The 11,785-nt window shown below is 56.2% G+C and overlaps 1 protein-coding gene across 1 annotated transcript in view; it reads right to left on the bottom strand.

The window, feature by feature from the left end:
- ZC3H7B (zinc finger CCCH-type containing 7B) overlaps positions 1-11,785 on the bottom strand; it is a 41,781-nt gene that overhangs the window by 18,588 nt on the left and 11,408 nt on the right. Inside the window, exons 5-10 of the mRNA XM_011945072.1 lie at positions 11,151-11,231; positions 9,646-9,702; positions 3,396-3,438; positions 2,522-2,712; positions 1,580-1,901; positions 553-611 (exon numbers count right to left, since the gene is read on the bottom strand). Of these exons, the coding sequence (XP_011800462.1) occupies positions 553-611; positions 1,580-1,901; positions 2,522-2,712; positions 3,396-3,438; positions 9,646-9,702; positions 11,151-11,231 (753 nt within the window). The remainder of the gene's footprint in view (positions 1-552; positions 612-1,579; positions 1,902-2,521; positions 2,713-3,395; positions 3,439-9,645; positions 9,703-11,150; positions 11,232-11,785) is intronic.

Raw genomic sequence — 11,785 nt, 5'->3', positions numbered from 1 at the left:
CTCAGCTTACTACAACCTCTGCCTCCCAAGTTCAAGCGATTCTCCAGCTTCAGCTTCCTGCCCAAGTAGCTGGGACTACAGGTGCGCACCACCACGCCCAACTGATTTTTTGTATTTTTTAGTAGAGACGGGGTTTCACCGTGTTAGCCAGGATGGTCTCTATCTCCTGACCTTGTGATCTGCCCGTCTCAGCCTCCCGAAGTGCTGGGATTATAGGCGTGAGCCACCGCGCCTGGACCAGATGCTCTTTTAAACTCAGGACCTGGCTGAGTCTGGAGACCAGGGATGCTACTAACTCTGGGGAAGTCACTTCACCCTCTGAGACTTGAATTATTCCACCAGACAAGGGCAATGGTGCCCTCTGTGTGCCTGCCCAGCACATGGCTTGGTGAGGAAGGACACGAGGTAACCATCTTTGATCCATCCCCTCTGGGGGTGCCCGCCATGGGGAATACAGCACCTTACCCCATGCAGACGGCTCATTCCCCGACTCTAGAACCCACAGCCCCCAGCAGGGGATGAGAGGCCTGGATCCCCACTCCAGTCACTCACCGAGGGGGCTGGTTTCTGAGCACCGCTAGGGGGACGGTGGTCCTGTGAGTTGGTCTCCTCTGGGCAGGGAGAAGACATAGGGGTCAGTGGCTCTGGCTCTGAGGCGTGAGGAGCCTTCCTAGGGCTTCCCCTTATGTGTTGCTAACTCAGAGAAGCCTCCAGGCCACACGTCCTCTCCCACTCCCGCTGAACCCGACTCTATCCTCTCCTCTCCACTACCCTGGGGCAAAGATGCCTCCCAGCCCGAGTGTGTCTACTCCTTGCTTAAACTTGCCAGGGCTTCCTGCTGCCCTAGGAGAAAGCCCAAGTTCCTTAGCTGGCTCCCAGGTCCTTGGAGACCAAGGCCCCCACCCCAGCTGCTCTCCTTATCAGCCAGCCCCGCGCCGTGCTGTGCCAGGATAGTGCCCCTGCTTCCTCTGCCTGGCAGGCAGAGAACTTGAACTTTTCCTTCAAGACCCCGCCTTCAAGAGCTTTTCCTTCAAGACCACTTCCTCCAGGAAGCCTCCTTTGGCCCTGAGGCTGAGTGAATCCCCTCCACGCCCCCACTGTCCCGTTAAGCCCTCTCAGTCGAGTGCCCTGGGCTGTGTCCGACTGCCGAAAGCTAGCCCCACCAGGGCCCAGACAACCCGGCTTCCTCCCTGGGTCCCTGGCACCCAGCCCAGAGTGGTGCTGTGGGAGGCCATGACCTTGTGCCCTGCCCCCAGCCTCAGATCATCCCATGGGATCTCACCAGCCTGGTGACCCAGGGTCCTGGGAGGCTGGGCAGGGAGCACCAGACTGGGAGTCTAGAGGCCTGGACTGTCATAGCTGTCCTCTGCTTGGTCTTGAAGAAGACACCCGCCCCTCAGGCCCAGCCACACTGTGCCGAGCACTGCAGAGACAGCAGCGCATAGACGTGGCCCCGGATTGCTAAGGGGTAATGGGGACAGACAGATCTGTAACTCCACTCCACTCTCCAGGGACCAGAGAGACCACAGCACTGTGCAACCCGTCCAGGGAGGGTGAACATGCCCACCTATGGCCTTACCCATGAAGGAGTCAGGTTTGTCCAGGGAGCCTCGTGTCGACCCAAAGCTGTCGAGTGCATCCAGTCGGGTCTCCGAGTATGGGAGCAGGTCCAGGGGGTCCAGCGTGGGGCCCGGGGGATCGAGGGCATCCAGCACAGAGGCGGCCAGCTTCTTGGAGGGGTCCATGACCAAGCCGAAGGAGGCGGGGGGCAGTGGGCTGGAGACAGGGATGGAGCCACCCACCACAGGTGGTAGCAGTGGGGTCCCGCCGGGGAACACGGGTATCAGCTGGGGCAACTCACTAGGCACGCCGCTGCCAGACAGGCCACCCTGGACCAGAGACTACGAGGCAGGGACAGAGGGAAGGGTCAGAGGAAAACAGGACTGCCCAGGCCTGGGCAGCATCAGGCACTTGGGGAAGCAAGGAGACCTGCACTCTGTGCCCTGGCTTCAGCCTGTCCCACGGGGGAGCAGTGCTCACTATGGTCCCTTCTGGCCACACATTCTGGAGCTTCATTTTTTTTCTTTTTTTTTTTTTTGAGACGGAGTCTTGCTCCATTGCACAGACTAGAGTGCAGTGGCGTGATCTTGGCTCACTGCAACCCCCGCCTCCCGGGTTCAAGCGATTCTCCGGCCTCAGCCTCTAGAGGAGCTGATACAAGAGGCATGCGCCACCATGCCCGGGTAATTTTTGTATTTTTAGTAGAGACGGGGTTTCACCATGTTGGCCAGGCTGGTCTCGAATTCCTGACCTGAAGTGATCCGCCTGTCTTGGCCTCCCAAGGTACTGAGATGACAGGCATGAGCCACTGTGCCCAGTCTGCAGCTTCATTTCTGTCCCTACTGAGGCCTCCTCCTGAGAACCATGACATGAGCATGGGGGCCTCCCCTGCACCCCGGGACAATGGAGACACGGCGGGGAGAGGGACTCAGGGGAGCACAAGGAGGGCGGTGTGGCTCACCAGCGAGTCCAGGAGGGTGTCCAGCTCTGGGCCAAAGACATCCCCATCTGAGAAGTCATCCAGGCTGTCGGTGCTGGGGAGGGTCCTGCTGCTGTCCAGGGGGGCCAGCAGGTCCAGAACATGAGGGAACAGGGGCATTGTGGGCGTGGAGGGGAGGAGGGCCGGGGAGGCTCGAGGGTCCACATAGCAGTCTGCGGATGGGGTGGGCAAGAGATGAAGGGGAGCACTGCTTGGTGGGGGTGGAGGAGGCATCCTGAGCCCCACGAGGCTCACCCAATACCTTCCCTTCTTCCTTCAGCTCTTCCCAGGAGCCCTGCCTTCCCCATCGGCTGATCCCACTGGCAGACGCTCAGGGAGTGGTCAAGGAAGGCCACAGCCCCAGAGCTGGCCGGGGCCTCAGTCCTGTGATGTCAACGCTTGGCCCAGGCTCAATGCCTGAATGTCCACTATTGCTGCCTCCTTCCTCTGGGGTAAGCAATGCCCTCTCCAAGGGACACTCTTAAAAAGGCAAACTTTTCTGGAAGCCAATGAGGAAGAGGAGGGGAAAGGGCTTTGGAAGAGGCAGGGATGTGCAGGCAGCCTGGAGTGAAGGCCATGGGACTGTTGCACCCACTAAGAGGCAGCAACCCCCTCCGCCAGGCTAGAGATGCCCTCCCCTCCCTGAGCAGGTCTGTGGCTCTCAACCCACTGTTTTCTCTCATGCCTCAGGGAGTATCAGGGTGGGGAACCCCTCAAAGGCCCTCTCATCTACAGGGCTGGGATGGGGAGAGGACTTGACTCCCCTGACCTCTAGGGGACATCAGGGGTGGGGGGCTGAGTGGCCCCCAATCTGGGGCCTCAATTTCCACTTGTTCGCTCATATCAGGGACATTACCTGTTTCGATGTCATCTATGGACCCCAATCCATTAGAAGTTCCCTGTGGGGAGAGGGCCACAATGGCTCTGTGGCTGGGAAGGCCCCGATCCCGGCACCCAGGACCAGCTCCTCCCCACATGACTGTGCTGTTGACCCGGCACCCAGGAGCACTTAGAGTGCCAGGGGAGATGAAAGCCCTCACATGCAGCTGGGCGTGGTGGTTTATGCCTGTAATCTCCCAGCACTTTGGGAGGCCGAGGTGGGCGGATCACCTGAGGTCAGAAATTTGAGACCAGCATGGCCAACATAGTGAAACCTTATCTCTACTAAAAATACAAAATTTAGTCGGGCATGGTGGCAGGAACCTGTAACCCCAGCTACTTGGGAGGCTGAGGCAGGAGAATGGTTTGAACCCCGGAGGCAGAGGTTGCAGTGAGCTGAGATCATGCCACTATACTCCAGCCTGGGCAACTCCACTTCAAAAAAAAAAAAGTGGTGGCTCATGTCTGTAATCCCAGCACTTTGGGAGGCCAAGGCGGGCAGATCACCTGAGGTTAGGAGTTCAAGACCAGCCTGACCAATATGGAGAAAGCCCGTCTCTACTAAAAATACAAAATTAGCCAGCTGTGGTGGCACATGCCTATAATCCCAGCTACTAGGGAGGTTGAGGCAGCAGAATCACTTGAACTCGGGAGGCAGAGGTTGTGGTGAGCCAAGATCGAGCCATTGCACTCCAGCCTGGGCAACAAGAGCAAAACTCCATCTCAAAAAAAAAAAAAAAAAAAGCCCTCACACGTGCTGGGTCCTCACCCCTGTGGTGCCCAGCAAGGGGCTGGATGGGCCAGGAGGTGGGAGCATGGGATCAGTGGAGCGCCACAGCTGCCCCTCTAGGGAGGGTTGGTGAAGGGCAGGGAGGGAACCTCTGAGTCTTGGCTTCCACCTGCCACGGGGTGGGGTCCTCACCCTGGTGAAGGCGGCAAGGGTCATACCAAGCCCCCCATGCAGCACCACAGATGGCTTCCAGTTCAAAGACAAAAGTGCCCTCTCCCTGGGTCCCCACGCTCTCCTCTCCCATGGTAGCCCCAGGTCCCCCAGGAAGCAGAGAAGGGGATGCAGCCCAGGTGGGATCCCACTGCCTTCCTGCTAGAGGGAACCTGGGCCTGAGCAGGCTGGACAGCCTAGGCAAAGTTCCCCATCCACTCTGGGCCTGCTTCACTCACTGCTGGGGAAGGCTATCAGGATGAAATGAATTGCTATGTGTGAAAAGTTTAGAATAGGGCCTGGCACACAGGAAGTGCTTTGTAAGTGCTTTTTTGTTTGTTTGTTTATTTGTTTGTTTTGAGACAGAGCCTCGCTCTGTTGCCCAGGTTGGAGTGCAGTGGCACGATCTTGGCTCACTGCAACCTCCACCCCCCGGGTTTAAGCAATTCTCCTGCCTCAGCCTCCCGAGTAGCTGGAATTACAGGCGCCTATCACCACACCTGACTATTTTTTTTGTATTTTTATTTATTTATTTATTTTGAGATGGAGTTTTGCTCTTGTTGCCCAGGCTGGAGTGCAATGGTGTGATCTTGGCTCACTGCAAGCTCCGCCTCCTGGGTTCACACCATTCTCCCGCCTCAGCCTCCTGGGTAGCTGGGACTACAGGTGCGCACCACCACGCCCAACTGATTTTTTGTATTTTTTAGTAGAGACAGGGTTTCACCGTGTTAGCCAGGATGGTCTCGATCTCCTGACCTCGTGATCCGCCTGCCTCGGCCTCCCAGAGTGCTGGGATTACAGGCGTGAGCCACCGTGCCCAGCCAATTTTTGAATTTTTTAGTAGAGACAGGGTTTCACCATGTTGGCCAGGTTGATCTCAAACTCCTGACTTCAAATGATCCACCCGCCTCGGCCTCCCAATGTGCTGAGATTACAGGCGTGAGCCACCGTGCCTGGCCTGTGTTTATTATGCAGAGCATAAGTTCCTGAGTCCCAGCTATCAGGAAACTGGCCTGGGAGAGCTGGTGTTTTATTCACCAGCTCCTACGCTCCGAACTTCAGGCCGTGGTGCATCCTTCCCTGTCCTGACAACCTCCCCTTTTTCTCTGAGTCCTTCATAGTCCAGCTCAAGTCCTGCTTCCCTGGTAAGGCCCTGGGGGGCCCCGCCGTTTCTGTGTCCCCACAGAGGGCCAGATGGAGGACCAGACTCCACCACTAGCCTTCCTTTCCCAGGACCAGCAGCCACAGGACCAGGAGCTAGATTCATCCGGCATCCTGCCTCACGCCAGCCCAGGCCAGCATCTCACACCCACTGTGGGGTTTAGCCCTCGGTCCAGGCGCCCTGCGAGTTAGCATCCCCATGGCATGGAAATGTCAGCCCAGAAAGTTGCCATGCACAGATCAGAGCAGGGCTGTCTGATCCAAGAGCCTGCCCTGAGTCTGTCCCCTGGAACCGTACAATGCCCCACCCACACCTGCACCAACACCCTGCACCTCCTTCCCGCATCTGAGCCTGCCATGGAGCACATGGCAAATGTGTGCGCTTCAGTCTCTGGAGTGTTTGCTCACCACAGATTGGCTGCCAAACCAAGGCCGCCATGCTGGATCACAGAGCTGCTATCGTCATGGTAAGTACATAAAGTCTTTTTTTTTTTTTTTTTTGAGACAGAGTGTTGCTCTGTCGCCAGGCTGGAGTGCAGTGGCGTGATCTCGGCTCACAGAACGCTCCGCCTCCCGGCTTCGTGCCATTCTCCTGCCTCAGCCTCCCGAGTAGCTGGGCCTATAGGCGCCCGCCAGCACGCCCGGCTAATTTTTTTTTGTATTTTTAGTAGAGACGAGGTTTCACCGTGTTAGCCAGGATGGTCTCCATCTCCTGACCTTGTGATCCGCCCGCCTCAGTCTCCCAAAGTGCTGGGATTACAGGCGTGAGCCACTGCGCCCGGCACATAAAGTCTTTGAGGGAAAAGAGAGGTACCAGATGAACATCTCTAGGGAAAGCGGTGATTCTCCCTGCTAGGTCATGCCCATGGCTCCCAGGTCATACAGGACAAAGTCACCTTCTCAGCCCTCCTGCCCAGCCATCATCCCAGCCTGCCAGCCTCACTCTTCCTGCCCTTCTGCATGGCACTCCTTCTGGTGACATCCGTTTAGCAACAAAGGTCTATGGAGTTCTATCTCTCCTGCAGATGCTCTGCTGGGAGCTTTCACACTGACCCACTGTAATTCTATAACCTCCACAAAAATGGCAGGTACTGGACCCCTGTGAAAGAGAAGGAAGCTAAGGCTCTGAGGGGTGGAGTGGCCTGCGTAGATAAGGAGCGGGCTCAGGATCTGAGCCAAACAAAGCACGTCCCACTGCAGAGCCCGGGCTATTCTGAGCCCCATGGGAAGAACTGGTCTTGTGGTCTGGGGTGTCTGTCTCTCTTGCTGCTTAGCCTTTGCGCAGGCTGTGTCCCTGGTCATGAGTGCCGTTTCCCCCCTCTCCAGCTCTCCCTTCCTCTTAGTCTTGCTTCCCTGCCTTGCTGAAGCCCTCTCCCACCAAGGCTGCCGTGGGCTCTCTGTTCCTGGAACTCACAGCCCTCCTTGCATCTTGCTCCCCATACTGCCAGAGGCAGCTCTTGCACAGACTCCGTCTTGTAGGGCCTCTGCCTGGCTCCTGGGTCATAAGAAGCTCCCTGAGGGCACAGCCTGGACCATCCCCACTTCCAGGTGCACATGTGGAATGACCAGCCGGCTGAACAAATACGGTGCTCATGGTGGAGAACCTACAAGGACCCCTGCAGCCTGCATTTACCTGTGTCTGTGCACAACTGACAGAAGGCCAGGGGCTCTGGCTGGGACACCACCCTGCCCTCATGTGTCCTAGGGCCACTCCGTGTGTGCACGTGCACATGTGTGTACCATGTTGGGCAAACTGAGTTCATGAGGCAGGGTCTGAACTGGTCCTCTCCACTGTGGGCTTCTTAGAGCCCTCCCTAACCATGCCCCGCCTGACCTCTATGAACGTGCAGGAGGAGCCCAGAAAGATTGCAGGGATGGGTGAACGGCCTGGCTGGGACTGGGAATGCCTGGTGCCAGGTATGGCGCCATCTGTGGTCATCTGGCTGCAGACTGAGCAGGGCTTTGAGGCCTGGCCCTGGAGAGCTGGGCATTCAGCCCATATTTGCTGTGGCCCCCTGGCCACAGTCATCAGTCGTTCAACAAATATCTTTTGAGCATCTGCTGTGCCTGCCCAGCCCCAGCTCCGCTTGCTGTGATGAGAAGCTACCTCAGTGCTCTATTCCCAGTGTCTGAACTGACACTGGGTACAAAGCAGTACTCAATAAATACCTTCTGAATCAATGAATAGAATTAATGCTGCCTCCCTTCAGTGCCTTCCCAAGGCTAAGACTGAGCTTCTCACCAGGGGCCAAGCGGTCTGGCTTATATCTCCTGTTCCAGGACCCCCAGGGGGCTGCCTGCCTTGGCGTTGGTTCCTCCCACACTCTGAGCTCCTCCAGGCCTCAGGGTCTTTGTAAACACCTTCCCCCGGTCTGGAATGCTGTTTCACCTGCACACCTGCCCCTAACTCTTCAACCTTCCGGTCTCAGCTTAAATGTCACTGAATCCTGTCTAAATCAGGCCTCCCAGTTGCAATGGCTCAGGTCTCCCCACACTCTGCCTTCAGAGTCCTCCTCATCACGGTTTGTAACCAGAAATGTTCTGGCTAATGTCCTAATGTCCCTCCTGGACTGTGAGCTCTTTGAAGGCAGGGAACAGAATTGTTTTGTTTATCACATACCCAACCCCAAGCTCAGTGCTTGGCCCATACTGGGTAAACTTAGACAAATCACTTCTCATTCATTTAATGTTTCCTCTTTGGAGCACCTGGTATGTGCCAGGCCTAATAATTTCTTTTGTTTTTGAGATGGAGTCTTGTTCTGTCTCTCAGGCTGGAGTGTAATGGCGTGATCTCGGCTTGCTGCAAACTGAGCCTCCTAGGTTCAAGTGATTCTCCTGCCTCATCCTCCCAAGTAGCTGGAACTACAGGTGCACGCCACCACGCCTGGCTAATTTTGTATTTTTAGTTGAGATGGGGTTTCACCATATTGGCCAGGCTGGTCTTTAACTCCCGAAATTAAGTGATCACCCACCTCAGCCTCCCAAAGTGCTGGGATTACAGGCATGAGCCACCGTGCCTGGCACACATACCATGAGTGCTACAAAGGCAGATCATCACCTGCCTCCTTTGCAGGCTGGGAGGCCCCTGAGGGCAAGGACGCAGCTCTCTCAGGCCCAGGGCCAAGAGTGTTTTGTGGGCCTCCTTGTGGAATGAATGAAACAAAGTGCTGCAAAGCTCTGGAGGAGGGAGGCCTGCTGCTACCTCGCTGTGTGACACTGGCCCTGTCCCCGCCCCACTCTGTGCCTCAGTTTCCCTTAACGTACAAGGTGGCAGGACCTCGGGTTCCATCAGTGCTCTTATAGCCCATCCCTCACTTTCCAGAAAGCCTCAAAGTCTACCTGAGCAGCTCCTGTGTGGTGAGTAGGGGGCAGGGGTCTTAGTCGTGTGCCAGGCCCTGCCCCACCTCCCGGGATGAGCCAGGCCTGTCTTGGCCCTTAGGAGGAGTCCCTAGCTCGGGACAGCACAGCAGCTCTCTGCAGTGACTGCCCACTTCATTTCCTGCTGGGTCCCGTGTGCTGGGTTATCAAGCCCTTTCCTCCCTTGTTTCTGTTGAGGGATGGTCCGCACTTCAGAATGTGGACTTTGAAGGACCTGCCCAAGGCTGCAGGGCCCAGTTGGGCTCTTCCTCGTCAGAATCCTCAGCCTCAGCTGCCCCTCCCCAGCAGAGTCACTGAGCCAGGGAGAGCAGGATGGGTTTCAGCAGGGGCATGCCCTTGAGCTGGGCTTTGAAAAGCGAAGAGCTAGAGAAAGGCAGGGTGGGGAAGAGGAAGACATTCGAGGCCCAGGGGACTGAACCTGCAGAAAGGCTGGTGAGAAAAAAAGCAACACAGCAGGAAATGTGGGGCGGGAGGCAGAAGGTAGGCACGTGGGACCAGGTGCCCAGACTGTGTCCTGGCCAGGGTTCATGAGTAAGGCTGCCCCCAGGGGCTCCCCGGCAATGACCACTCTCTGCCAACAGCAGCCATGGCCTGTCCCCACACCCTGCCCCCGTGGTCATGGGAGGCACCTCCTGGGGAGGCGGAGGCCCCTGGACCCGCTGCCTGAGGTCATTTATACCTGGAGAGAGTGAATCCAAACCTCTCATAATGGATAAATCAAGACAGGTAGGCTCAGCCCCAGTCCTACCTGATCTGCCACGCCAGCCGCAGTGCCATTACTGAGCAGAGAAAAGGTTTCCAATTCCTGCCAGAGATTGGAGAGAGGTGGGCAGAGGTAAAGATTCTGAGAAGATGCTCAAGGTCCCCTTAGCTGGGGCAGGAAAGAAGCCCTGACACAGGCAGCTGGGATCTGCAGTGTCCCCTGAGTCCCTGTCCCCAGGCCTGCCGGAGGTCACCTGCTCTGTCTCTCTGGGTCAGATTCTGGGGTTTTCTTCCTCCAACCTTGACCTGGGCAGAGGACCTCCCTGCACACCTCTACTGTGTGTCACGCACCATGCCAGACACCGTCTCAAACATTCTATCTTTTTATTTATTTGTTAATTTTTAAAATTTTTTTCTGAGACAGAGTCTCACTTTGTCTCATAGGCTGGAGTGCAGGGGTGTGATCTCAGCTCCCTGCAGCCTTGACCTCTGGGGTTCATGTGATCCTCCCACCTCAGTCTCCCAAGTAGCTGAGACTACAGGCGCGCACTACCACACCAGGCTAATTTTTGTACTTTTTGGAGAGAGACGGTTTCGCCATATTGCCCAAGTTGGTCTTGAACTCCTGAGCTCAAGCAACCTGCCTACCTCAGCCTCCCAAAGTACTATGATTATAGGCATGAACCACTGCGCCCAGCCCATTCTCTCTCTCTCTCTTTTTTTTTTTTGAGATGGAGTTTCACTCTTGTTGCCCAGGCTGGAGTGCAATGGCGTGATCTCGGCTCACTGCAACCACTGCCTCCCGGGTTCAAGTGATTCTCCTGCCTCAGCCTCCTGGGTAGCTGGGATTATAGGCATGTGCCACCACGCCCGGTTAATTTTTGTATTTTTAGTAGAGACGGGGTTTCTCCATATCGATCAGGCTGGTCTCGAACTCCTGACCTCAGGTGATCTGCCCGTCTCAGCCTCCCAAAGTGCTGGGATTACAGGCGTGAGGCACCTCTCTTTTTAATTCTCCCATGAGCCCTCTGGGGTGGGCATAAATTATCTCCATCCTCCGGATGAGGAAACCAAGGTGGAAAGAGATGAACTAACTTGCTCAAGGTCACAGAGAGACTCGAGTCACGAGCTTTCCCATGTGCAGCCTCCTGGCCCTTGGCAGGTGCCAAATAAATCTGTGTGGATCTGAACCAGCCAAACAGATACCGACACTTCAAATTTGCACCATATGGGGGTTATTTTAGAACATAATGCTGAAGGACGCCAGTGTCAACTCAGGCCACCTCCAGGTGATTAAAGTCAGCCAGCGCAGGGAGGGAGTAGTTTTCAACAGCTGGAGTCTAGGGTGAGCTAGAAGCGGTGGCTGCTATCTCCTTTTCTGAAAGGTTCCAGGGCTTTCAGCCAACAGACAAGGAAGATCACCTGCTGTCGCTCCCCTCTGTCCTAACCTGGCCCTGGCCACCCTCACCCACCTTCTCCACGGTGCCTGGTCCCTCGCTTCAGACCTCCTCACATCCACACCGACCCTCCCAGGGTCCCGAGCCCACCTACCTGGGGCCTCTTATATGCCTTGCGAACTCGCAGCCCCAGTTTCTGGGCCAGCTCTTGACCAAGCTGAGTCACGCTTTCATCCTGCAGAGGACAAGACACGGGGTGGTGGGTCAGTCTGCCCGGGCTCACAAAGCCGTGCTCCTGGACACCTGTGCAGCCCTGCGGGGGGAGGTCATGGTCACCCCATGTTACAGATGAGAAAGTGAGGCCCCAGGAGGTGACCCTGGCTTGTCCAAGTCACACAGCTAATGAGTGGTGGCACCAGGACCACCACCCCATGATTCTGTTTTTATTTGGGGGTAGAAAATGAATCATTTTGTTTTTAATATAGTCTTTTTATTTCTAAAATTTAGCAAGTGACAGTGTCACTGTAGAAGGGAAGAATGTTACAGGGAGAGCAAGTGCTCCCTGGGTCTCCCCCTTCGCCCTAGGCTTTTCCAGGAGGGAATCGCACTCTGCTGGGCTGATGTGTTTCCTTAGGGCTCTTTTCTAGGAATGCACACATGCAGACCTATAAAGCATGCTTAGTTCTGGCCGGGCACGGTGGCTCATGCCTGTAATCCCAGCACTTTGGGAGGCTGAGGTGGGCGGATCACCAGGTCAGGAGTTCAAGACCAGCCTGGCCAACATGGTGA

Source organism: Colobus angolensis, unplaced genomic scaffold (assembly GCF_000951035.1).
Source record: "Colobus angolensis palliatus isolate OR3802 unplaced genomic scaffold, Cang.pa_1.0 Scaffold239, whole genome shotgun sequence".
Lineage (NCBI taxonomy): Eukaryota > Metazoa > Chordata > Mammalia > Primates > Cercopithecidae > Colobus > Colobus angolensis.
Note: the sequence above shows the minus strand (reverse complement) of the source record. Positions and strands in the feature narration are given on the sequence as shown.